General features: G+C 31.8%; 1 protein-coding gene across 2 annotated transcripts in view; it reads left to right on the top strand.

Annotated features, from left to right (window-relative positions):
* Positions 1-20713, top strand: part of GLRB (glycine receptor beta) — a 56098-nt gene extending 35385 nt beyond the window's left edge. For both annotated transcript variants that reach the window (XM_074338396.1, XM_074338397.1), the window contains exons 5-10: positions 2659-2888; positions 2996-3078; positions 4693-4833; positions 10124-10276; positions 12143-12435; positions 18275-20713. In XM_074338396.1, coding sequence (XP_074194497.1) covers positions 2659-2888; positions 2996-3078; positions 4693-4833; positions 10124-10276; positions 12143-12435; positions 18275-18571 — 1197 coding nt within the window. In that variant the 3' untranslated portion in view covers positions 18572-20713. The remainder of the gene's footprint in view (positions 1-2658; positions 2889-2995; positions 3079-4692; positions 4834-10123; positions 10277-12142; positions 12436-18274) is intronic.
* The last annotated feature ends 5164 nt before the right edge of the window (positions 20714-25877 follow it).

The following is a 25877-nucleotide window of genomic DNA, read 5'->3' as shown; positions in this document are numbered from 1 at the left end:
TTTAGGTGGCTATAGGATTTAGCTTTAAGTTCCATAGCTGCCAGACAGACAGTAAAACATGATGAGATACTTAAGTCTTACTTTCCAGTAATAGGAAAGGTGTAAGAAAATCAGGAGGAATCACTGTGATTTTGTAATGCTCTTAAGACCAAATATGCCGGGCACATAGTAAACACCTATGTAATGATATTACAGTAATATACACATAAATAAATGAAAAATTAAGTAGGGAAAGAAAGAAGAATTCATCTTGAGTATTTTCATATCATGGTCATTGACCAAAATAAGGGGCCATGGATTTAATTACAAGCTTATTGAAGATACATGGTCAACCCCATCTGGTTATTTTTTATACTGATCCTTGAAAGCAAGTTAAGGACATAGTATTTTATCATAATATTGTGAATGTGTATTATAAATACTGCAGTTTAAAGATGTAATTTTTATAATTTACCTTAATAAGACACAGCACTTAGAGAAGGTGATAAAAATAGATTTTAGTGTACATATTTTTAGAATACAGATAATTTTAGCAGATCATTACAAGGATGCTTTTTAGCAAATGATTTGAAATTGACAACTGTTGGAGTGCTCAGATTAATGCCAAGTAGGTGTCAACCATGTGCTTTAATTAAGGTAGCATAATTGGTATTTTACTAGCAAATGATTGACCTAATGAGTATTCCTTTGCAAGTGGTAGGCCATGCATGTTTCCGTGGAATGGATAAAACTTTTTGTCAGGAAGCACCATTGTGTCTACTGGAAGACTCGCCACATGAGGTAGATAATCCTTTGTCTTGGACATGTTTGAGTTAATTTTTATGGTGTCACAATCACAGCTATGAAGCAATCACTTAAGTCCAATTATGAATTTGCATATGCATATATTTTGACCAAAAGTTCATATAGGTGTGTAATGCAGATCTTCCTTTTCTAGGGTTCTCATCTTACTCTCTCCTTGATTCCATGTTCATTTGATTGGGAAAATGTTTTTTGTTGTTGTTTGTTTGTTTTTCTTTTTTCTGAGGTGCAGATATGTTCAATGTTAGTTTACATAATCCTTAATTTATTTGACTTTGGCATTCCAAAATCATCTACATATAATTTTGAAGTGTTTATGAACATCAGTTTTAGAGCAGCTGTAAGACGTAGGTAGATTAAATCTTACTTCACTGTCTGTAGTTCAGTAAATGTGTATTTTTATTATGTGCCTTACCTTCTCATTACTACAGATGGTCTGAAAATCATGAGAGAAAAACTAAATTTCCCAAGCTTTTCTAGAGTCACTGATCATGGTTTATGCTTCATTTTATATTTTATACATATAGAAAGTGTGTGTTTTTATAGTTCATGGGTACGTATTAGGGCTTATTATTTAATAAAAGATGATCTACCATCTCTTTCTATTTAATTATTTAGATTTTGATTTGAAGTTTATGATCTCATTCATTTTAATCATGTCAAAGGCTATGGATAGTGTTTTGTGAATTTTGAATGATTGAAATTAAGAAAGATGAAGCCCAATATAATTTATACCTTGAATTTTTTGTGTGTGCATATTCTGGTATATAAAATTTAAAGACCTGAGCTTCATGCCTCAATACTGAGTTGCACTGTTTATACTAACAACCCAATTTGTGACAGAACCCCATTTCCCTGGCAAATATAAAACATGTTTCTAGCTTCACATATCCTTAAAATCTATATGTCTTGGTATATAATTCAATTTTTACACAGTTTTAAAATTAAAAGTTTTGGAGATAGGAAGAAAACTGAAGTAAAATATCTAGCTATTTAGTAGATTTCAAAACATTTTTTCTACTACATTTGAATATAACATAACATTTACGAATTTTGCATATGCTCTCATCTGTTTTGCATAATCCAAATCTCATTAGATTATCTCAAATTCTTTTTATAATCATTTACATGTATTCGTAGTCAAGAATAGTCTCAGGAATATACAGAGGGTGACAAAAAAAAATGTATACCATTTTGAGCACCTCTTGTAATTGCAAAAGTCAAATGTGACTTGTATTCATCTTTTGTTATCGGTATTTATTATTACAATTTTAATACAGCTTCCAGACACTTCTGATTACAGTGAACTACTGCTTGAGCAACGTTGACCAAAGTGTCCACTTGTATACATTTTTTGGCACCCTCGGTATATTACATTATATATAATGTTTGTAGTTTGCTACTTAGTAAAAGACAAGTAGAAATATTTTCCCTTGACTTATCTATTTTTAACTAAAATGTATTCCACTTTTTTGGGAAGAATAATGGTAATGTTTAGCAGTTCTCATGTTTTTATGATAACACCACCAAACCAACGAGTATAACTGGTGTTTGTATAAAGGTAAAGCAATTGTGGCTAAAGTTATATTCTGATGTTTGAGCCAGCAAGTGCTCCGGAAAATGTCTGTAGAGAATAATTAGAAAGACACAATGGTCTTTTTATACTGCTGATGGAGCTCTTTATACTTAGTGACAGCTATTTTGATCCTGGTTAATGTTGGAAGAGAAAACATATTTCTGCTGCTAATAACTAAAACCTTTTCTATTCTGTCAATGGATGCATTTTTTAAAACAGCAATAAACACACACCTGCACATGTATCTCCACCCCCCCGCCTCCCCCTCCCCCCGCCCACAGGACTATAGAGTTAACATCTTCCTGCGACAAAAATGGAATGATCCCAGGCTGAAGCTCCCTAGTGATTTTCGGGGCTCGGATGCACTGACAGTGGATCCCACAATGTTCAAGTGTCTGTGGAAACCTGATTTATTTTTTGCAAATGAAAAAAGTGCCAATTTTCATGATGTAACACAGGAAAATATCCTCCTCTTTATTTTTCGGGATGGAGATGTCCTTGTCAGCATGAGGTACTCTTTTATCTTTAGTGTTTGTACGTTTATGTTTTCCTTTTAAAATCAGTATATTACAGAGAAATATATTACATGACTTGTAAAACCTCTGTTTCTACTTTCAGGTTATCTATTACTCTTTCATGCCCATTGGACTTGACCTTGTTTCCTATGGATACACAACGATGCAAGATGCAACTTGAGAGCTGTATGTAAATGAACCCTAGATGACTATGGGAATAAAAATGTTTAAAATTTCTAGGCAATGCGTTCTATTAATACTAATATCTTAGATAACTGGTAAAACTAATACTTTTGACTACAAATAATAGAATAGTTTATGTAGGGAAATTATTGTTAATCTTTTGTTATATTGATTTATACTAAGACAAATCCTTTTGGTACTAGTGTTTGATTTCAGTTAAATTGATGTAGGTGTACCCTTCCACCTTATTCCAATTGCTATCATCATTTGAATTGGTAACATAGGTAAGATAAAGGAGAAAATGATGTACTCCTAACATTTCTGATGTTAAAAAGCACAGTTTTTAAGAGCAGAAAATTTGGAAAACATTCAACAGTGTTCCCTGAATCCTACCACGGATTCACTTTCTATGGATGTATAAAAAAATATTTTTTTAAAAAATTGGATTTTCTGTGTTTCTATAATCATATAAATATTTTTTCAGTGTATAAAATATAAACTAGGTGTATTAATTGAAATGATTATTTATGTCCAAAACATATTAATTAATTTGCTATGATACTTATCTTTTGAAAATAAAAGTAGGAAATCAAACTTGAAAAATTAATACTAATGTAAGGAATCTTTAGCCTGAATACCGATATACCATGACCTTATTAGAGTAAACAGCAATAACCTGGTAAAATATCTTGCAATGTGATTCCTAGTTGATATGCTATAAAGTTCTTCAGTGATTGTTTGCTGTTTTTGAAAAACATTACCTAATCTAGATCACAAATTGGAACAACCCAATACATTCTAACTATGAGATTTTCCAGGTGTAAGGGTATGGATGTCTATGTTGATGTGTGTGTTGTATATATGTGTGCCTGTGTGTCAATGTGCATTTGTATAAAAATCCCAACTGTGTTATTTATATTCAATTCTATTACCAGAAGAACTAAAGTATTGCTTTAACAAATACTATATGCACTTTAGAGTTGAACTATAGGTTACTATGTGCTGTAAAATCCCATATGATCCTTGAATCGTAGCCACATTACCTAAGCCCAAAATGTGTGCTTCCGAATGCTATAGTGATGTTCATTTGAGGGATTGTTTTATTGCTCTCTCCTGTGGCAATGCAACTCCCCTAGGGAAGTTTGTAGTTACTTCATTAAAAACAAAACAAAACAAAACAAAACAAAACAACAACAAAAAAAACGTTTTGGTGCTTATATGTCTTAAAAAATTTCCAGGTAGCATACTGCATGATTGTAAACGTATACATTCAGAAAGCTAGTGTTACTTATTTATTATGTTTTTTATTGATGACATTTCATAATTGTGACATAGAGTAATGCACTACTTACTGTATATGACCCTCTAGGATTTTTACTACTTGGAATATGCTGATAATTTTAAATTGTTCTTTTTCTAAGCTGACTATTTGTAACTTTTTTAACATTTTCATCAGTGACCATAGATTTCACCTCTTCACATTTTTAACAAAAAACTCATATAAGAAGTCCCCATTTTTTTTTTTTACCATTTTGATGTTTAATATTTGGATTATTAGAATATTAAGAATTACTAATTATATGTCAAACTAATATTTTTATTTATTTTTGTTTATAGTTGGTTATACCACTGATGATTTACGATTTATCTGGCAGTCAGGGGATCCTGTTCAGTTAGAAAAAATTGCCTTGCCTCAATTTGACATTAAAAAGGAGGATATTGAATATGGTAACTGTACAAAGTACTATAAAGGCACTGGTAAGTAATGTTCTTTAAATTAAACAAAGCTAAGGCTTATTCCAAAGATTTATTTTAATATTAATAATAAATACTAAGAGCAGAATAGCAGAAAACTGGTTAACAATAAGTTCAGTATTTATAAGTAGTTTATATTTACATTCATATATTTAAATCTTTCATAAAAATACATTCACCAAAGTTTTTTTAAAATTTTTATTACTAGAGAATTTTGTTTTGCTTTATGTAATTCTGGGTGGGAAGAGGTTTTTAATTTTTTATTTTAGTAGTATGAACTTTGCCAGCCAGTGGTTTTCTTAGATGTTGGCAAGGAATTCTACTTTTAGCAAGATTCAAATGGGGCCAAATATTATGCATATGAACAATGTAATCCATATATACTTCTCTATTATCTTCTGGGAAGTTTTTAGATAGTGGTTGACCCATATTCTTAATTTTAAAAAGCATCAATCAATAAGTGTGTGAAATAATTGGACATCAGTAAGTATTCTTGTAAAATATGCTTAGCCTAGGTTATGGAACAGTCAATTATGAAAAGCACGATCAATTAATTTCATTCATTAAATTACATCAAGTCTTTGCAGAAATGAAAATACAGTAGTCACTACTCAATACATTTATAATAGGGTTAGCATTCAACCTTTGAGTCTCTACTGATAGTTGTAGGTTATTGAGTTTTATATATTAAATATAGTGTTATTTCACTTAGCAATATAAACAAAAAAGGTGATTGAATTTTAATCATCACATTGATACTAAAAATCAGTTCAACATATAAATACTGCGCAATTCTAATTATGTATCAGGGAGTAAATCAAAACAAAGATAATCAGGAATAGATACAAAGTTCATGTTTATTGCAACATTTATGTTGACTTTGCAAAAATAAAAATATATGTTGTAATATGTAGAATTTAGAGAGCAGATGTTTGATCTAAAATGCTGCCATCATGACATCATCAAGGACAAAATATAATTTAAAACATTTCTATAGACATTAAAATAAAAGGTAGAGTGAGTATTTGCACCTTTAGAGTGTTACAATAAATGCAGCACTAGGCAACTTGGAGATAAAGTTAGTTTAAGCATCTGTTGTTAGTCTTCAAATAAATTAACAGATAGTCCTTAGGGACTGTTTACATATCAGTGTTATATAATCTACTTACATATAAATGTTACTTAACCTGTTAATTTATTTGAAAGTCAACAACATAGATGCTTAAACTAACTTTATCTCCAAGTTGCCTAGTGTTACATTTATTATAATACTGCCAGAGGACAGAGAGGTGGCAGGATGAGTGAAAAAGGTAAAGGGGAATAAGAAGTACAATCTCCTAGTAATAAATTCAATAGGTCACAAGGATGTAATGTATAATGTAGGGAATACAGTCAATATCATAATAACTTTGTATAGTGACAGATGGTTACTAGACTTAATATGGTGATCACTTTGTAAGGTATATGAATGTTGAAGTATTATGTTGTACACCTGAAACTAATACAATATTGTATGTCAACTGTACTTCAATAATAATAGAAAAAATTATCAAGTTTTTTTAAAGGAAAAGCTGAGCTCTTAAAAACAACAACAAAAAGAACTAACCATGAAGCTACTCAATGAAGAAATCATAGATACATAGATTGTTAAATATGGAAGTGATCCTATTAGTGCTGACATAAAATAAATGAGGTGCAGGGTGACTGAATGACTTATGGAATGTCACCAGTCTAATCCGAGTCAGCCATAGCACTAGGCATAGTATTCCTGCTCCTCCCCATACTCCTCATTCAAATTAAGGAGACAGATACAATTTTAGGGACCTTTATAACTCAGTAATGAAAAAACATAAGTTTGAAAGCCAAGAAGAGTCATTTAGGATTATTATGTAGGAACACCTATTTAGTAGATGGCCGTTTGAGTTCTTGCTCTATGTTAGGCATTGTTTTAAGCGCTTTGCAGGAATTCAGTAACTTCTTAACACAATCCTATGAGTTCAGTATTTTTATTAACCCTGTTTTAAACATTAGGAGAATAAAGCAAAGACACTTGCCCGAGGTCTTCTGTTACAAAGTGATGCACTGGAATAGAGTCTGACATTGTTACATGACCCGTGGAATCAGTCCTATTATACTTTGAAAATAGTTAAATCCAGATTATATGCTGAACATTTCAAAATAAAGTCTCTATATTATTTTGAAAATTTTGAAATAGACCCGACTGAAGTTTTAAAATTCATCTAGAGATGAAAATGAAAATAGCAATTTTAAGTAACAGCATAAAATTATGTAATAACATTGAAAACCTTGGGGGTATTATTTTTTTCACCTTTAAGTTCTACGTTTCAGTCTCTAGTTGGAGACTCAACAGTGACTAAAAGACAGATCTGTGCTCATTTGTAGATCCATACTCTAATGTGATAAACAAGTAAACGAAGTAAGTATGATGCATCTTAGTGCTAAGAAGGAAATGAGAAGGCGTGCTGTGGTAGAGAGTATTTGGGGAATTACTCAAAATTTATGATAAGTAAAGGATTTTGTACTATTTTTTGAGTTCTTGTAAGTAAGTCACTGAGATCTCATTAGCTACAGAAAATAACAAAAAATTGTACACCTGAAATCTATATAACTTTACTAAGAATTGTCACCCCAATAAACTTTCATTAAAAAAAGAAAGAAAATAAAATAAAAAAATTTGTGGCTAACATAAAAATAACTGGCACTTACTATGTTTCAGTAAACATGGTTTATCAGCATTTACATGAATCATCATATGAATATAAGTAAAACATTTTAATCTTTGGATAACATTTAGAAATGTGTTTAGAAAAATAGAACATTCAAAATATATGGAATGCATAATGTAGGACAGTGAAACATATAAGAGAGCAACATATATACAATGATGGACAATATTCTTTTCTTTAATATGTACAGAAATAGTCAAATAATGATTTGGTTTTAACTTTCTTAAAAATTATGTTTTTATAATTGTAGACATCGCAAAGGTGGAGAAATATATGGAAAAACAAGTATACAAAAAACTTAAATTGGAAGTCTGAGTGAATAATAATGAAATGAAACCCCACAAGACATAGAAACTAAATTGAATTTGCCAATGAACATTTATATCAATTAGCTGCCCACCTGCCTCTCATAAATGTAACAGTGCCAGGAAAAGATCAAAAAAGATCAAGAAATGTTTCTCATAAAAGTTTATGAAGCAAATCACGATAATATCCAAGCATGTATTTTACTGCTCAGTGCATCCAATCATTGGAGGCTCCCCTAGTGGGTGCCTTCATAAAGGGACGTGGGGCAACTTGCTTCAGAATACAGGACTCATGTTATTTAGCCTGTCATTTAAACATGATGAGATGGAATGTAAAGATTCATTTTAAAGTGAACAACTCTGTAGCAAATTTTTATAATACTTATGACCACTCAGGCTACCTAAAAATACATAATAAACTCACGTGTGTCATTCTCTATTTCATATGCACTAGATGTATACAAAATCAACTTCTGTAAGTGATGCCATTACAAAGCCAGGTACTTCAGAACCACTTCTGTGAAACTCCTAATTGCAGCAAATTGGATTTATGAAAGATTCTAGTTTGGAAATTTTGCACATGATTGTTACTTAGAAACATATGTTCTTGGTTGTCCAGGCAGGAAATTAAGATGAGCATGGAGAACAGAAAAGGGGGGGACATTTTTTTCATTGTTTTGCCTTTGTATCTTTTTAAAACCCGTGCACAATTTAAATGAATTGTCTAGTTTCAAGGAAATTAAAATTTTTTAAAAAAGATGAGCACCATGCATTTCTTGTTTTTTGAGATAATATGGAAAGGAAATATCTGGCATAATTAGAATTTACTTCAGTTCAAATCAACTACTTATTTGTCTTACATGTTAGCCCTAATATCTTTTTTAATCTCTCAGAAGTAGCAATGATTATAATTCACATTATAAAAAGATAGATTTCTAACGTGTTAATTTGACAAGATATGAAACCTTTCGTTTAACATTTGTCAAGACCCCAATATGTGTAATACCTGCTGTAGGTAACCATTAATGAATAAACATAAAGATTGCTCTAGTATCAGAAGTATATATATTCTTCCCTATAAGGAAAAATAGATAAATATTGCTGTTAAAATATAAAATAGTAAAAATATTGTCCTTACCCTATAATTGTTTTATTTATTTTCCATTCATTTATTTGTTTCAACATTTATAAATAATTATGTACAGTTTAAACTGAACACAATGGAAGATATTTTAACTTCTTGGTGTTTGTACATAACCTTACATTGAATAGTAAATGACATTTTTATTGAAGTTAAGTGCTTTAAGCATTAAACATTGTATTTAAATTGCTAACGGAAAGGACTAAAACATATAAAAATTAAACTAAAACATCTGGAAATATTCCAGTGCTAGGAGAATATGTGTGTCACTTACTTTCTCAACTCAGCAAAGGCTAGTATGAGGCTGCTTATAATATGTGATTAATTTTGGGGACTAGTTGATGTCATGGCAGCTCTAGAACTATGTTGTAAAGCGATGTCTGCATGTGTCTCAGCTTCTGAAAATGAAGCCCTTTCACCTCAGTTAGAGTACGTTTGAGGACCTGGGGTGGGAGAAGGGAGAGAGACTTGAGAGGAATGTCAAACGCTTGCACTTCATAATGTTTTCTCTATACAGACTGAAAACACTTATCCTTGCTAATGTTCACTTCCAATATTTTCTTAAATATTAAGGCTGAAATATGCATATGAGTTGTTGTAGACTGCCATCCATTCCAGATAAGAAGCGGTACACATGGCTGAAAAATTATACTGACAATGGGTCGTCTCAGAGTGTTTCCCTTTAGACTTGTTCTACTTTGATTTACGGCTCCCTGTATGACTCCTTTAGATCATCTGCTCTGAGAGTGCCCGTGGGTAATGAAAACTTTAAGTACATCGCAAATTCTCTGAACAAAGGCTTCAAAGCCGAGACAGTGACCCAGTGGAGCTGCATGTGGTATCTATTTCTCAATGTCATAATGAAGTTGCAAAAGGTCAGATGAAACCGGTCCCATAACATCATCCTTTTGGATCACATCAATTATGTATACTCATACGCACAGGAAAAAAAAAAACAAAGAAAACTTTTTGTGGGTGTGTGCAGTTTACTTTGTGAAATTGCCTCAAATAGAAGTGACATAACTTATAGGTACAGTACTGATTTTTGCAATTGTATGTGAGCGAGAACCTCATACTTTTAATGTGTTTGTTTCTGAAAGGGTACTACACGTGTGTGGAAGTCATCTTCACACTAAGGAGACAGGTTGGGTTTTATATGATGGGTGTCTATGCCCCGACCCTGCTGATTGTGGTTCTCTCCTGGCTTTCCTTCTGGATCAACCCGGATGCGAGTGCTGCCAGAGTGCCCCTGGGTAAAGTGTTCCATGCTTCTCTGTCTTACGTCTTTGTAAAACTAACGATAGAAGCAACTATTTTGAAACAATGAGCTTGAGAATTGATGGCACCTTTTATTTATTTATTTTTAAGACTTCCTTCAAACCTTGACATTTAACTACATTTTCTCCATGTTTACACACTCTATAATTACACTAAGTTTATCTTTTCGTGTTCTTGTGGTATTTCAAAATCAATTTATCCTACTTTAATTCTCCTAAAATATTTTTAGTAAGTGATATTCCCAGATAACTAGTCTAAAATCCCCAATAATGCCAAACTTAAAAACAATTAACGATTTCTATAGAAATCTTTCTATGTAATATTATATACTCTTTCATACTCTTAATAAAGGAACATGAAATCTAATTTATCTTAAAAATGACTTAGCATCATTTCCTAAATATCAGTTATTCTGTGCTATATAATCAGCAGTGGCTAGAGAGAGTGAGGCCTGGATAGCCATAGTCTACAATTTGTTATTTTTCGTGTTCTGTGACATAGAACCACCATTAGCCAGACCTGAAAACTGTGTCTGTATATGGGTTAAAAAGTCTGTGCTTCGGGAAAAAATCAAGAGCCCTATTTATGGGTAAAGTGAATAAACTTCAAAATAAGGACATTGTAAAAACAAATTTGGATTGTTTGGAGTGTTTTAAAGTTTTTCAATACTGTGTGTGTGTGTGTGTGTGTGTGTGTGTTTTCTGAATATCACCTGGAACTTACATAGATAAGGATGTGATATATCTGACTTATGGTTGACTGATTAGTTGTAGCATTTTATTTTTTCTTCTATCAGAAAGGCCTTGTGAAAATCTCCCTCCTGACTTACTGGACGGATTAATGAAATACGGATTTTAAAGAGTAGGAAACCAGGAAAAAAGCAATTATAATGACAACTTTATCTGAATAATAAATTTGGTGGTTTACATATAATAAAAATCACAAAGACTAAATCTATATCTTAATAACTAAAAATGTGGAAAATTTCATTGTAAGAGCCATGTCTCTGTATGACAAGTAACAGATTATTTTAGGGGATGAGAATTAATATATTGTATAATGTTTCGGGAATGAAAGCCCCAAAACTAGATGTAAATTTTTAGACTTGTCAAAAATATTATGCATTTTCCCAAAATAGTCAATAGTTGTTTTTTTGTTTATTATAAATAGCTTGCATGCAGTGATATAAATTGAAAAGTCAGTCTTCCAAAGGTACTTTCGAGTTGCTTTCCATATGCTGTTAATATTACATATAGCAGAATTTTATTCTTCCTTTGAAAAGCTGGAATCATTCATTTTCCCTGAAATATCCAGGAATGTTCTCTCCTTTTCTATTATATTTTTAAAAATCATGACCCTTATCAAAAAATTGCTTTATACATTCTATTCTTGTTTTGATTTAGTTTTCCCTGGGATAAAATTCAGCTCTATAACTGTCTAAAACAATGCTGAAAAATGAAATAAGCTTTGTGTCTTCCTCAGAGATAGTATAGAATAGTTTTAGATAGCTTTCATATTTAAACCAGATCCAAATTGTGTTTTTATACCGTGGTTTAAATTTTATGTCTTTGTTTTAAATGTTGAGTATTTATAAACATCCCCAACCACATGCAATAATGCTTCCATGAAAAGTATGTATATGTTATTCCTTCTCCTCTTTGAGTTTCAAATGCTTCTAATGAATTGCTCAGGATGAATTAGATGAAATATGGATTTTAAAGAGTAGGAAATCAGGAAAGAAGCAATTGGAAGTTACTTAAGAGGGATTTAGTCAGAGTAATGTGTGCAGGACTTTTCACAGGGGAACATAGCAAGTTTAATTCCTACTTTTGTTTCCATAGGTATCTTTTCAGTACTCAGCTTGGCCTCTGAGTGCACAACGCTTGCTGCTGAGCTGCCCAAAGTATCCTACGTGAAGGCTCTTGACGTATGGCTCATTGCTTGTCTGCTCTTTGGGTTTGCATCCTTGGTGGAGTACGCTGTAGTCCAGGTGATGCTGAATAACCCCAAGCGAGTTGAAGCAGAAAAAGCCAGAATTGCCAAAGCTGAACAAGCAGATGGGAAAGGTGGAAATGCGGCTAAAAAGAATACTGTCAATGGTACAGGGACTCCGGTTCACATTAGCACTTTGCAGGTAAGAATGAAATTATCCCACAAAGTGACTTTCCCCATCATGGCTCCCTGCAGTGTCAGGAGTGAGATACTTTTCTGTGGGTGTAAATGTTTGATAGACTTGGTATTCATTCTTTTTTTTTTTCCTTCTTTTCATAGACGAACAGGGACTAAGCACAACATACTTTGTGGAAAACTCTTAGGTCACATATAATTAAGAAAAAAAGTCTTATCAAATTTCTTGAAGACTTTCCACTGCGTTCAATGATACCCCTCTGATTTGATGGTTACTATCCAATATGGCAGTCTTGTCAGAACTAATGGCCTCTGTATTGTTTGTCATTTGATACGCTTTAGTGAAAGGCCAGAGGCCTGTTGGGGGAAGCAGTGGCCTCTTACCAGTACTGAAGGCTTAGAGGAGTCATGCTTTTGATTAAATTCTCAACCCATTCCCCATCAAGTTAGAGAGCTTCACATAGAACATGGCAGGCAGGCTACTTACTTATTGGATGTCTGGCCTATAGGGAAACTATGTCCGTAGTTTAGGATCTGTCCAGCCCAGCGGTGAGTAGCTGGAGAGGAACTGGACAGATTTAACCCCTTCACATTGTTTTGTACTCAATCATAGGTCTAAGAATAGTGGGCAATGTTTCTAGATTCGGGTACTGATAAATCCTAGAGCAAAAGGCTGCTTCCTGGATTAGGCATAGCTGTCCACGTACCTCAAAGTGACCCTGATGGATGCCTTCTGGTCGGTATATTGGGAGACCATTTCCACTGAGCTTAGCATGGGAAATTCCACAAGAGAATATGGTTATAGGTCCATACCATCCTAGAATCTTGAACTTTTTGTCTGTTCTGTATATTCTGGCCCCACACTACATCAGTTTGCTAACCATCATCACTCGCTTTAGCTGGAATGTTACACAAGTATGTAACATAAGTATCTTTAGATATGAAAGCTAGTGAACTGTTCTCATGTGGTGTTGTCTGTAGCTCTTTTGTTGTTGTTAAGTCATTAAACTCATTTCCTGAGCCTACAGCCAAGACTTCTACATGTGATTAGTTGCTACGTTGCATAAGGTTCCATAGACTTTACACTCTTTCATATCCTAATCCTCTTCATGAAGAGTAAGTATAAAATTTTCATGAGTGCAGAGCTATCATGACCTTAAAGAAGTCATGTCTTGTTTTTATTAAATTTATTGTGATGACATTGTATAGTAAAACTACATAGGTTTCAAATGTACATTTCTAGAGTACATCATTTGTATATTGCATTGTGTGTTCACCACCCAAAGTTAATTATCCTTCCATCGAAATATATTTGACTCCCTTTTACCCTCTTCTACCACCATCCCCTTACACTCTGGTAACCACGAAACTGTAGTCTTTGACATATCTAACCCCTCTGTTTATATCTCCCACCTTTACCAGTTCTTCATGTTTCCAACCTACTAATGCTCCCACCCTCTAACTTGGACCCTGGTTAAGAGGTCTGGAGACAGAAAGCAAAAATGTTCTATAGAGCAGGTGCTTGCTTTCCAGGGATGCCACTGTCAGCTCCATTATCTGGTGTGTTATGGGGCCTCAATAACTGCAGAAATTCTCTAGTAACAGAGAACACCAATGTGCACAGGATCTGGGATACTTAATATATTCCGTAAAGTGGGATATTGATGGGAAGAGACACACTAGAACCAGATTTTTGGAGTATTGTAGAACATATCAAGATTATTTATAATTATAAAGGATAAATAAGATCCAGAATATTAAACTGAATTACATTATTTTAAAATTAGCTTTCAAGCATTAAAATAATTACCTGATGAATAAAGATTCCACATATTTAAGAACTTCCTTATTTTAATTCTTTATGTTTTTATTTGCTAATAGAAAGACGTGTCTGGATTCTGAAACTGCTATGACAGTTTGGTACAAAAGTCATAGGGTGATACTTAGAGACTTTAAAAGTTGACCAGAAATTTTAATATCCAGAAATAAATGTAATCACTCATATCTTATAGGCCAAAATGCAATTTCCAAAATGAAACTTGTACCTATGTAATATTTGTATCCTGAAACAGGTTTTAAAGTGGGAATATGAGTTCAAAAATAAGTTATCTTTAACATACACATCAAACTTACAGCAAGTGTGTAAGCTTAATAAATTTATAAGATTGTTACATACTTACACGCAAAGAAAACAAAAAATGAAATTTAAATTTTTTGCCTTTCTAATTTACTGGTTTTGCTATGACAAATATAATTATAGTTTTAGTTTCAAATGTATTTGCTCCAGTGTATTTTGCTTTTCATAACACAATCTTTTGCTGAGCAATTTCAATTACATTATATGTCATTTATTTTTAGACAGAATAACAATATTAACTATTGGAAATCATGAAATTTGCATTGTAGAACATTTCTGATGCTTTTTAGAAAATGTACTTGTTAAAAAAAGGTATGATTTTAAAAAAAGTAAGAAAGATCAATGATAATTTAATCTAACTTTTAGGAAGATGTTTTTATAATTTTGCCTATATACAAAAATATGCCATTATATATTTATACTTGCCTAGGTTTCTCCCCCACGCCCCCAAGTTTGGTTCTTCCTCAGCCATTCCAATATTTAGGTTACTAATTTGTTTATTTGCTCATTTACTTCTTTTCTATTCAATAAATACAGTTGAGAACCTACTGTTGTTAATATCATCCTATTCCCAAGACATAGTATGTGCCATGTGCTATTTACAATAAAGGTGTGAATAAAAGACAAAATACTATCCATGCCTGTGGATTTTATTAAATTAATAAATAAACTGTGCTGTTCACACAGGAATGAGATAGTTGTTTCTTTATGGTAATGATATGTTGTTTTTTTTAAATCGAGGATTGATTTAAATTTGGTACAATATACACAGTTTATTCCTTTCCAAACATTTTTATCATCTGTAGAAGATACTATTATTACCATGAAATCATGTCTAAGTCTTCTGGTCAAGAAATATTGCTTAAGGTGATTTGTTTTTAAATGTGTGCAGACACAAACTGAAAAGAACCAGAAGGAAAGGCTAAAATTTGGAGGCTAAAATTTGACGCCATAGGAAATTTTTATCCGCATCTTTTTTTTTTTCTTGACAGTTTCATTATCACACTATCTCATTGATGCTACCAGTAATTTTCAGAAGTGACAAGTTTATATGAAAGTGAGACACATATTCATATGAGGAAAAAAGAATAAGTTATAAATTAGAGATTAATATAACCAAGATAATTTTAAAGAACATGTTAGATAGGGTTACTATTTTATTTATAAGCAGTTAATTTAATCTCTCTTTATGTGATATTACAATTGTTTAAAATAGTATTTATAGTATTTATATTGTAAACTTTTGTACTTTCCTGTACATATAGGTTATGATACTTATGTATAGAGAGTAACTAAAAAAGAAAGTTTGTGTAAAATTTCTGGTGACTGGGGCAAGATGAGACTAGCCAATTAGTTAATAAACCCTGAGCCATTTAAGGAACCTGAGGACTTCTCAATAAGGAACTTAATCTTGCATCATATTCATTTGTGTCACATCATTAAAAATTACTTCTGTAGAAATGTTCTCCACCAACACACACACACACAAACACACATACCTCTGCTGACTTCAAATATAAGAATCTTCAAATGCATCTCTGGACAAGGTTTTAATTTAACAAAAAAAAAGGTTATAGTTTAATATAACCAAAGCGAAGCTTTTTGGTGTGCTTTTCCATGTTATTTTAACATTGAAGAAATATTCTTCTCTTACTGACATGTTTATTATATTTAAATAATCTCTCTGAATAAACATAACATTCCATGTCTACATTTGAATAAACTAGATAGATTAAATTCTAACATCATTGCTGGCAGAATCTAAGAATATGTTTATGTAAATAAAACATTAGAAAATGTGAAGTATTTATGTGACTTAAGTTATAATATCATGTAAATTTGGCTTTTTGTTTGGTTATTTTACAGATACTAAAACAACACCTAAAGCTACATATAAAATGTGATTTATAGTAAATGCATTTTTACAGTAAATACATTTGGCCTTCTTTGTGAAAAAGTAAAAATACCTGATAAAAGGTCATGCTTTTTAAGTCTATTGACAGTTGCAGAGTACTCCTTTGTTTTGATAAGTGGATTGTAAAGCAAAGTTAGTGCATCTAAAGCTTTGGGAGTGGAGAATTCTAAAGGGAGAAAAAGTTGGCATACCTCCTGTGTCCCACTTTTTGAAGATTGCTCTGATATTCTGAGAATAATGCAAAGTTTGCTATATAGAGCCTGTTCTCAACTTGTATTCCAATCAAGGTAGTGATGTACTCTTTACAAAACTCCACTGATGCATGCTGAGCCTTACATATTCTTCAAACAACCCTGGAAAACTAGATCTTTTTTTTTTCTTTGAAAACTAGATCTTTTTTTTTTTCTTTGAAAACTAGATCTTTAAACGTTATTTTCTGTCTGAAACACTGAAAAGGAAGGTGTGTTGAGTATGAATGTGTGAATCTGTGTGTGTGTGTGTGTGTGTGTGTGTGTGTGTGCATGGTGATGGAGCTTAGATAGTAGACTGCCTGCTGAAAATGGCGTTTTAAAATTTGAAAATGAGGAACTTAAATGGAAGGTCCAGAAATAACTATGTATCTATCATTTATATCTATCTATCTATCTATCTATCTATCTATCTATCTATCTATCTATCTATCATCTATCTATCTATCTATCTATCTATCTATCTATCTATCTATGAATGATATTCCAAAGTCACATGTGTGAAGGATTTCTGGGAATAATTTGTTTTACTTCTTACATTTAGCATAAATTTTATCGAACGGTATTCTAGTCCATGCAAATAGAATCATAGTCAGTGTACTATACTAATGAGGCAAAAATAGAGTAGCTATAGTCTATTAACAGTATATAATTACATATTTTCCTTTTTCCATAAAAACAGTAAATGTCAATTGTGCATATTCGAAAGATGAATGACAGAACTCAGAGGTAAGACAGCGGATAAGGAAGCAGTAAAGAACTCACTCTTCTGTAGCCTTTCATATCAGCCTATCGTAAACCATTGGGATTAGCCTACACCTCTATTCTTTCCAAGAGCGTTTCAGATTGCTAGAGAGAGTTCAGTGTGAAATAATGATTTTGTATGTTTCAGAATTAATTCATATTTAATAACTCAGAGATTATCAGTGGAATAATATGCGTAGCATGTGATCTGGCTGAAATATACACAGTTTCTTTAGCTTCTCTGAGCGTGGTTGGCTAATTCAACTTCAGCCAACAAGTTAGGAATGCCTTTCACTACTAGTAAATCTCGTTCATGATAATTGTGACCATCTTTTAATTCTTATTAATGAGTGTGGTTTAGAGACACAATCTATCTCACTGGAATGATAAATACCTTAGTCATTTATAAACCACCCTATTTGAAAATAAGGTCCACAGTGAAGTCAAATGTTAGAAGTACTGGAAGATTTCTGTAATCCATATATTGTAGTAATATGGTGTGTGTTATGGTTAAATATTGGACTTCTATTTATTGGTCTTTCAGTTGAGGACTCACAAGCCTGGGAGAACATAAGATAAATGTTTATTTATGCTTTGATCCCTTAATATAAAATAACCTATCAAAAGTTCATTTCATGACATAAGCCTTGCACTATAGGCAACATTTTAGAGTTAAATGTTCAGGCAATCTGATGGTTGAATCAGTTGACTATGATACCAGATTTTTAAAATACCCTTTTGGAGAGATGTGTTTTATAAATAGAAAATTCTAAATACACTGTGTGTTAACTTTTATTCTCAGGTTGGTGAGACCAGATGCAAAAAAGTTTGCACTTCTAAGTCTGACCTGAGATCTAATGACTTCAGCATTGTTGGAAGCTTACCAAGAGATTTTGAATTATCCAATTATGACTGCTATGGCAAACCTATTGAAGTCAACAATGGACTTGGGAAATCTCAGGCAAAGAACAACAAGAAGCCGCCTCCTGCTAAACCTGTTATTCCAACAGCAGCAAAGAGAATTGATCTTTATGCAAGAGCATTGTTTCCTTTCTGCTTCTTGTTCTTCAATGTTATATATTGGTCTGTATATTTATGATAAACCTTTTCCATTTGTATAAAATAAAATACCACTTCATTGTGACTAACCTCACTCATAAATGCCAATCTGTGAAAAAGTTTGCATTTTCATAGCAATATATTGCTTTTTGGATGCCATTGGATTGTAAGAAAAATGTGGCACTTTAATTTTGAATGGCAGCATGGTCTTGTTATATCTGTGCTCTAATAATGATGTATATATGTATAGCAAACACTGCTTTAGGAATAAATGAAGGATAAGCATACTACATAAAATCAAATCCAAAAATTCTCCTCAATTAGTGTAAATGACAAATACTTCTGATAATTCTGGTAATAAAACAATGCGCACGCTGACTCCTGTTATGATCACCATTTTAATGTATGTAGTATTGCAAATTTTCTTCCTTGTAACTTTCAGAGAGAGCGCCATCTTATTCTTGTATAATTTCAGATGGCATTATCACAGATTAAGCAAAATTATATTACATATTGTTTAAACTTTGTAAGTAGAAATATATCAGCTATCATTATGTGGGCTCTGTGGAGAAATAAGGTCCAAAAAGTTACTAATTTGTAAAATTAGCTCATTTTAAAGTGTGTCTGTGTTGTCAAAATGCCAGATAATAAAACACAGTAAGCATTTTTGAAAAAAAAAAGGAAATCTGTTTATGTAAATTCATACTCAATTCTGGCTTCTGATAAAATAAAAATAAAGGATAGATACATTGATCAAATATTTCTGATAAAAGAAATTCTATTTAACCCACCTTAAATCCTAAATATATTTTCATGGATTTCATTTTATTGATACAGAGTATACAAAATCATTGTGCCTTAAAAAGAGATATATATTTTAAATTGGAATATAGTCATGGATATGTGATTTCACATCATTTTTAATAAACCCAGAGGAAAATAACCTATTACTAGAAGTAATTTGAGTTGGGGGAAATGAAAAAGAACATAATTATTTGAGTATTCTAACTTCTTAATTTTATTAAAATGCTTACATATTTTAAGTAAAATTAATTTTTTTCTGAATTCATTTCGTTTTTCTGTATTTTTTGAATATTTTTGGATTTGTTACGAAACATGTAAAGATTAAGTAAATACTATCTTTATGTATTTTCTTTCTTGCTAAAAGTTTAGACTAGATTTGATCTTGTTCCAACCTAAATGTCAGCACTTTGTGGTCTATAAAACTCTTCTTATTCCTAGTAATATCACAGTCAATATAACTTTTTTGTTTTTCCATAGCTGAAATTAGAACTTTCAGTAATTCGCATTACATAAACATAAGACCAAATAAATATATTTATATTATGTAGAGAGTTTTGTTGCACCTCAGCATTTGTATGATCAATTCAGTGATAAAATGTGCTTAAATATTGTTTATGCAAATTGCTACATGTGATTCAAGGCTATTTTATTGAAGACTTTAATTTTTAAAAGATTCTCACTGATTACTAATTTTTTTTTTAATGAGATGCAATCTAATCCTCCGTAGTCGTTCATCACCCGGTAGTTATAAAAGTTTCGCCATCTGAGTAGTTTTAAAATGCTACAAGTAACCCTACTGATGGACTTCCAGACCCTGCTAGGACCTGGGCAATAACATCTTAATGGAACTGTGGTCAGGAAAAAAACGTCTGGAATAGAACTTAAACCATTTTTAAAAATATACTTAGAATAATTATATTTGCTTATAATCTTCTTAATACCTGCAAATTTTATTCATATTAGGGAGTTTGATTTAGATGGTTTTCAGTGGGAACTGTACGAAATGGAAGACAGGTCTCATTCTATAAGAATTTATTTCTTGAAAATAACATGAATGAATTCTTTTCTGTAATATAATACTGTAGCCTCTTAAGATCAATTTTAATACTGAAATATATATAAATAGCTGCCCCATGATTAAATGTGTATATATAACTACAAATGGAACATTAGACAATGAACATAACAAAGAAGTACAATCAGTGTCCACTAACTGTTGCCGTGTAATTGTTATCTCCAGGATTTAGTCACTTAGTCCCAGGGTAGTTCTGATCTGTGTACTTTAAACATTGTCTTTTTGAGAGTCTTGCAATATATCTACCTGGATATCAGTATGTCAAATTCAGTGTCTCCAAAATAAAAATTATCTTCTCATAAATCAGTAGGTTCTTGTGTTTTCTATTTATGTGAAAGCCATCACTATTCCAGTCACCCGTATTAAATCTCCCTTCCTTTTTTACATTGTCAATCCTTCCGAGTACCAAGGACTATGAATTCTCCCTCTTACACCTCCCACCTCCTCTCTATTTCTGCTGACACCACCCTAGTTCAGTTTCCCATTCTTAATCAGACTACTTCAGCAGTCACACACTCACTCCACTATAATTCAATTTATTTTTGAACTGACATTGTGATTTTCATTTTCTAATTGTCCAAGTGATACATGACTACCTTGTTGTTTTATTAAAAAAACAAAAACAAAACAAACAACAACAACAAAAAAAAACATGTATTTAGAGTAACCACTTAAAAGTTACTGTCATAGCCTTCTCTCCTCTTTTCCCAGAGGTCACCACTGTCTTGTATCCACCGGACCTTACTATAGGCATTTATATCCTCTATCTAATTTGTAAATAAAGAAGATAATTTAACATAATGGGATTTAGCGTAAAGGGGATTTTTACCATATGTATAGTTTTGCAATTTATTTCTCATTTAATATGTCTCACAGACTTTTCTATTTGAGGACACACTGGATGTTCATAAATCTTATCTTCTGCCTCCTATTATTCTATAGCATGAATGTGCCTGAAATTAAGCAGAAATGTTGATTGTTTTCCTCTTCTAATGCAAAGAGTACTGCAATGATTATCTGTGTGTGTGTGTGTGTGTGTGTGTGTGTGTGTGTTTGTGTGTGTGTGTATATAATTTCTATAAGGCAGATGCCAGATGTATACATTTTAAATTCTGATAGGTTCTCCCAAATTTCCCTCCAGAAAGCTGCTAACGTAGATTTTCACAGTTTAGTCATCTCTTAACCTATTTTATGTTGTTGACATATTATAGTTCTTTCAAAAAACTTTTTTGATATTGTTTCAGATGTTTTAAAAAGTTACAAAAATATCACAAAGAATCCCTCTGTACCCTTTACCCAGATTCTCCAAATGTTAATATTTTATCACTCTTGCTTTATTTTGCCCTACCTACTGTGTGTGTTGTACATTAGACATTTTTTTTCTGCAACTTTAAAGTTGCAGATATGATGTCTCCTTATGTCTATACACTTTAGTGTATGTTTCCTAAACAAGGACATTCTTTCATAACCACAGTCGTACCAGGTATCCATATCAAGAAATTAACATTGGTAAAACACTATAATATAGAGACCTAGTCCAATTTGCCAATTGCCTATATATATATATATATATATATATGTATATATACATATACAGTTATGTTTTATTTTGTTCAGAATCCAACCAGTCTCACATATATCACTTAATTGTTATGACATTAATTTCTTTCAAATAAATCTGTGATCATTGCATTCTGCTCAAACATCTTTAGTACCTTGTATTGCTCAATGAACCAAGTAAAAAATCCTCTATTGACATAAAATTATTTCTTACTAAATATTTACTTTACCTTTCCAGCTGTTTATCACATACCTCTGTTCACATCTTAAACTCCAACTAAACTGATTTTGACCTGTATGTAAATGTGTTTAGTAGTGACTGGAGCATTGAGTTGTCCTTTTCCTTTTAGGTAAGTGGTTAGTTTTATGTTTCATTATTTCTCTTAAGTGGGCCAATTTATATATCATGTCTTCAAACATTCATTTTAACTAATATGTTTGCATTCAACCTTCCCTGTTTTTTAGTCATATGGTTTTTATCGCTATTGAATAATGAAATTAAAATATTTCCCGTTACATATGCAGTCTTCAAATTAAGTTGCCCTAAAAACAACTCAATTTATCATCATTTATATTGATGATGAAAATTTCAGTTTACATAAATAGGTGAAAATAAAATTTTAAAGCAGCAAGCTTCAGATGAGAAATAGTTTGAAATCATTTTTATAACCTTTAACCAAGGCTTTTTTGATAGACTATTACTATACAAGTGGATCCAAAACAGTTCCTTCTAAGCCCTCTCAGAGTAGAATACTAAACAAAAAAAATTATAAATCAGTAAATGCTTATTGTGTATTTCATATGTTAAAGGTTTTTGTGTTAACCAAAAATTGTAAAGATGAATAAAACATGAGTGGCACTCTTAAATAATAGTCAACAGAGTGAGAAGAAACGATATGCTAAATATACAAATCACTATAATATAAATCAGAATATAATGCATATTGAAAAGCATAAGAAACAAACAAAATCAATCATTTGTCTAAGAGAAAAAGACTTGTCTTAAAGAAAAATAACAAATACTTTAATATGGCTAAATAAAGGCCTTTTTACTATAGATCATATGATTTTGAAGCTAGATGTTAACTAAAAGAAAAATAATGAATTTCAAAGTGCACACATATCTCAATGGAAGATATTCAAGTGTTATTTGAATTTTATTTTGTAATTAATATTGCTGAGGAAATAATGAACAGTAAAGCAAATTTGCCTTAGCTGATGATGTAATGCAGTTTACCTAATGTTTATTTCTTAACTAAAACTCCCATCTGATCTTAATCCTGTAACTTGAAACAATTTTCAGTAAATCCCAATTTGCAGCCTGAGGCAATTGCAGGTCAATTAATATCATTCACAGTGAGGCAGCCAAAAGGAGGCAGGGCCCTATGTGGTTTAGCAAGAATCACAAATTACAGGTCCTTTCCCAATTACCTCACCAAATGGGGATTTTATTAGTCAATTAGCATTATCTTGCCCTATGTCATCATTGACACATAACAGAAATCCCATTTTGTGAGATGGTAAACAAGATGAAGAGGCAAATAATTTTAGCTTTGAAAAGCTCAGCTCAGTTTATTGTATATTCCCATGGGATGGTCTTTTAAGTGTTTACTAGAGTTGGAAATGTAACAGGGGGGAAATGGCATTTACCAATAGCAGGCACCCGTCCGCTTCTCTTTGAGGACTGCAATCTCATGCCACCTAGCTTTTAGGACTCTCCTCTTTAGGACAAGAATTTGGCACACAATGGCAGCATCGTTCACGTATCTGCATGCTTTACTAACAAACATAAGCATTTGTTTTTATAAATCTATGTTGGATTCTACAGACTTGTCAGCTATAAAGATGATCTTTAACTTATTAGCTGAGAGAATATTATATGGAACTCATTAAGAGGAAATACCTAATAAATTCTGCCTTGGACTATTATAAAGCCTCTTTCTGAACACAGCTGCATGTTTCTGGTTCATTCATTTGGATACTCAAAAGCCCTTTCATTAAAAAAAAAAAAAAAATCACTCAAGTTTCCAATCAGTCCACTGGCATCTTAGAAGCTTTCAAATTTTAGAAGAATTCATCGAAATGTCTGAATAAAAACATGAAATGCCTTAAGCAATTATGTGGGACGTGCATCAAATAAAAAATAATCTAATGGTCTAAAGTAAGCCAAAAGCCAGTGTTGTATGTAAACATATAAGGAGGAAGGAGAGGGTAGAAGAAAGATACTTGGGCTGGAATAATAGTACCTGGGTTATAGTTTGGGGTTTGTCATTTAAAACTTGAAAACTTTGTCAAAAAATCTTTTTCTCAGTTACCCTAATTTTAAAGAGGGACTAAAAAGAATGTAAGAATTACCAATTACAACGTGTAAGTCTGTCTTTCACAGTGGTTATAAGCAAAGACTCTGAAGTATAGTCTAGGCTAGAGTTCCACTTAGTAGTATAAATCTTGGTGAATTATTTTACATCTGTGATCTTCAATTTCCCCATTATTACATGGGTAATAATGACAACCTCAAAACATTACTTTGAAGATTTAATATATTATACATGTAAAGTGCTCAGCAGAGTTTCCAGCACATAGTAAGTGTGCAATAAATTATAATTATCATCTCTTTTTTATCTCATTACTATCACTACTACACTAAAATGACTTCTAATCATTTTTCAGTTTTTCAAAATTTCTTTATGAATTTTGGGTGTTAGGCTAAAATATACAGTGACATTTTGACAACAGATGCATATTACTTCTGCCCTTTAGGTATTTTTGCATCTATAATCATTGAGATAAATTTAGAACATACAATAATTTAAGGATAGGAGCATCGGCAGGAACTATAAGTTGCATATTGAAATATTCTTCTAGTGAGTAAAGAAGTCTTTGGAATATTTACATGGTGGTCCACAATTTAAAAGTAGGTTGTGTGTAATGCAATGTAATAATGCTAAAAATTCAGAATCCACATATTTAAGGGTAATATTTTACATTTAGCCTATAAAAGGAAAGCTGAATAAATGAGAATATTTCAGAGTTTTTTAAAAAAGAATAAGGAGAAGAAGAATTTCCTTGATATGTGAAACATGTTGTACAAATTGACCTCAATCTCTTATAACTCAAGCATGCATGGTAGTAATAAAAGTTAATTAATGCTCATTATAATTATCCTGGAAAACTGCATGATTCTGCAGTTCTTTCTAAAACACAGAGAAAATGATAATTTATGTCCAGTAAAATTGTAGTGTTAACATATTTTATTATAGTGTAATTCTTTGAAGATTGGTAATCTAACTACAGAACATAATGGTTATTCTCAACAAATCAAAATATCCAATTAACTCAATTCTGTATAAATAATAATGTGCTGCATTCTGAACTTGTATTAAAAATGTATAAGGCCAACCTCTAAGTAATGCAATCATATTGAACTCTTCTTAAGGCGCTATATTTTATATTATAGCATAACATCAATGTGTTGAAGAAATATTTGTTAAACACTTCACACATGACAAGTACAATGCTGGGAAGGTACTAGAATAAATGTGTATGAATAGCTGTAGGTGAATATACACACACACACATATATATATACACACACACACATATATATGTATATATAGGCATATGTACATATATACACATACATATAGTATAATAAAGTTAATTGTTATTTTATGTGCAATTAAGACATACTATTTTTTTGCACTTTTGCAAGTCTTTTAGGGTACCTATTTTATGTATATATGGAACAGTTTTACATTAAGGTCACATTAGGAACTCTTTGAGAGAATGCCTATTTAAGGATCAAATAAAATAAGTGTGTGCTAATTGATACGAACCAGATGGCCCGCAGAGAAAAATTTAGTCTCAACAGATTGTTCCATTTATTTATTTGCATGCTATTCATTGA

This window comes from Rhinolophus sinicus, linkage group LG07 (assembly GCF_036562045.2).
Source record: "Rhinolophus sinicus isolate RSC01 linkage group LG07, ASM3656204v1, whole genome shotgun sequence".
NCBI classification, from domain to species: domain Eukaryota; kingdom Metazoa; phylum Chordata; class Mammalia; order Chiroptera; family Rhinolophidae; genus Rhinolophus; species Rhinolophus sinicus.
This window is presented reverse-complemented; position numbering and strand designations above follow the sequence as displayed.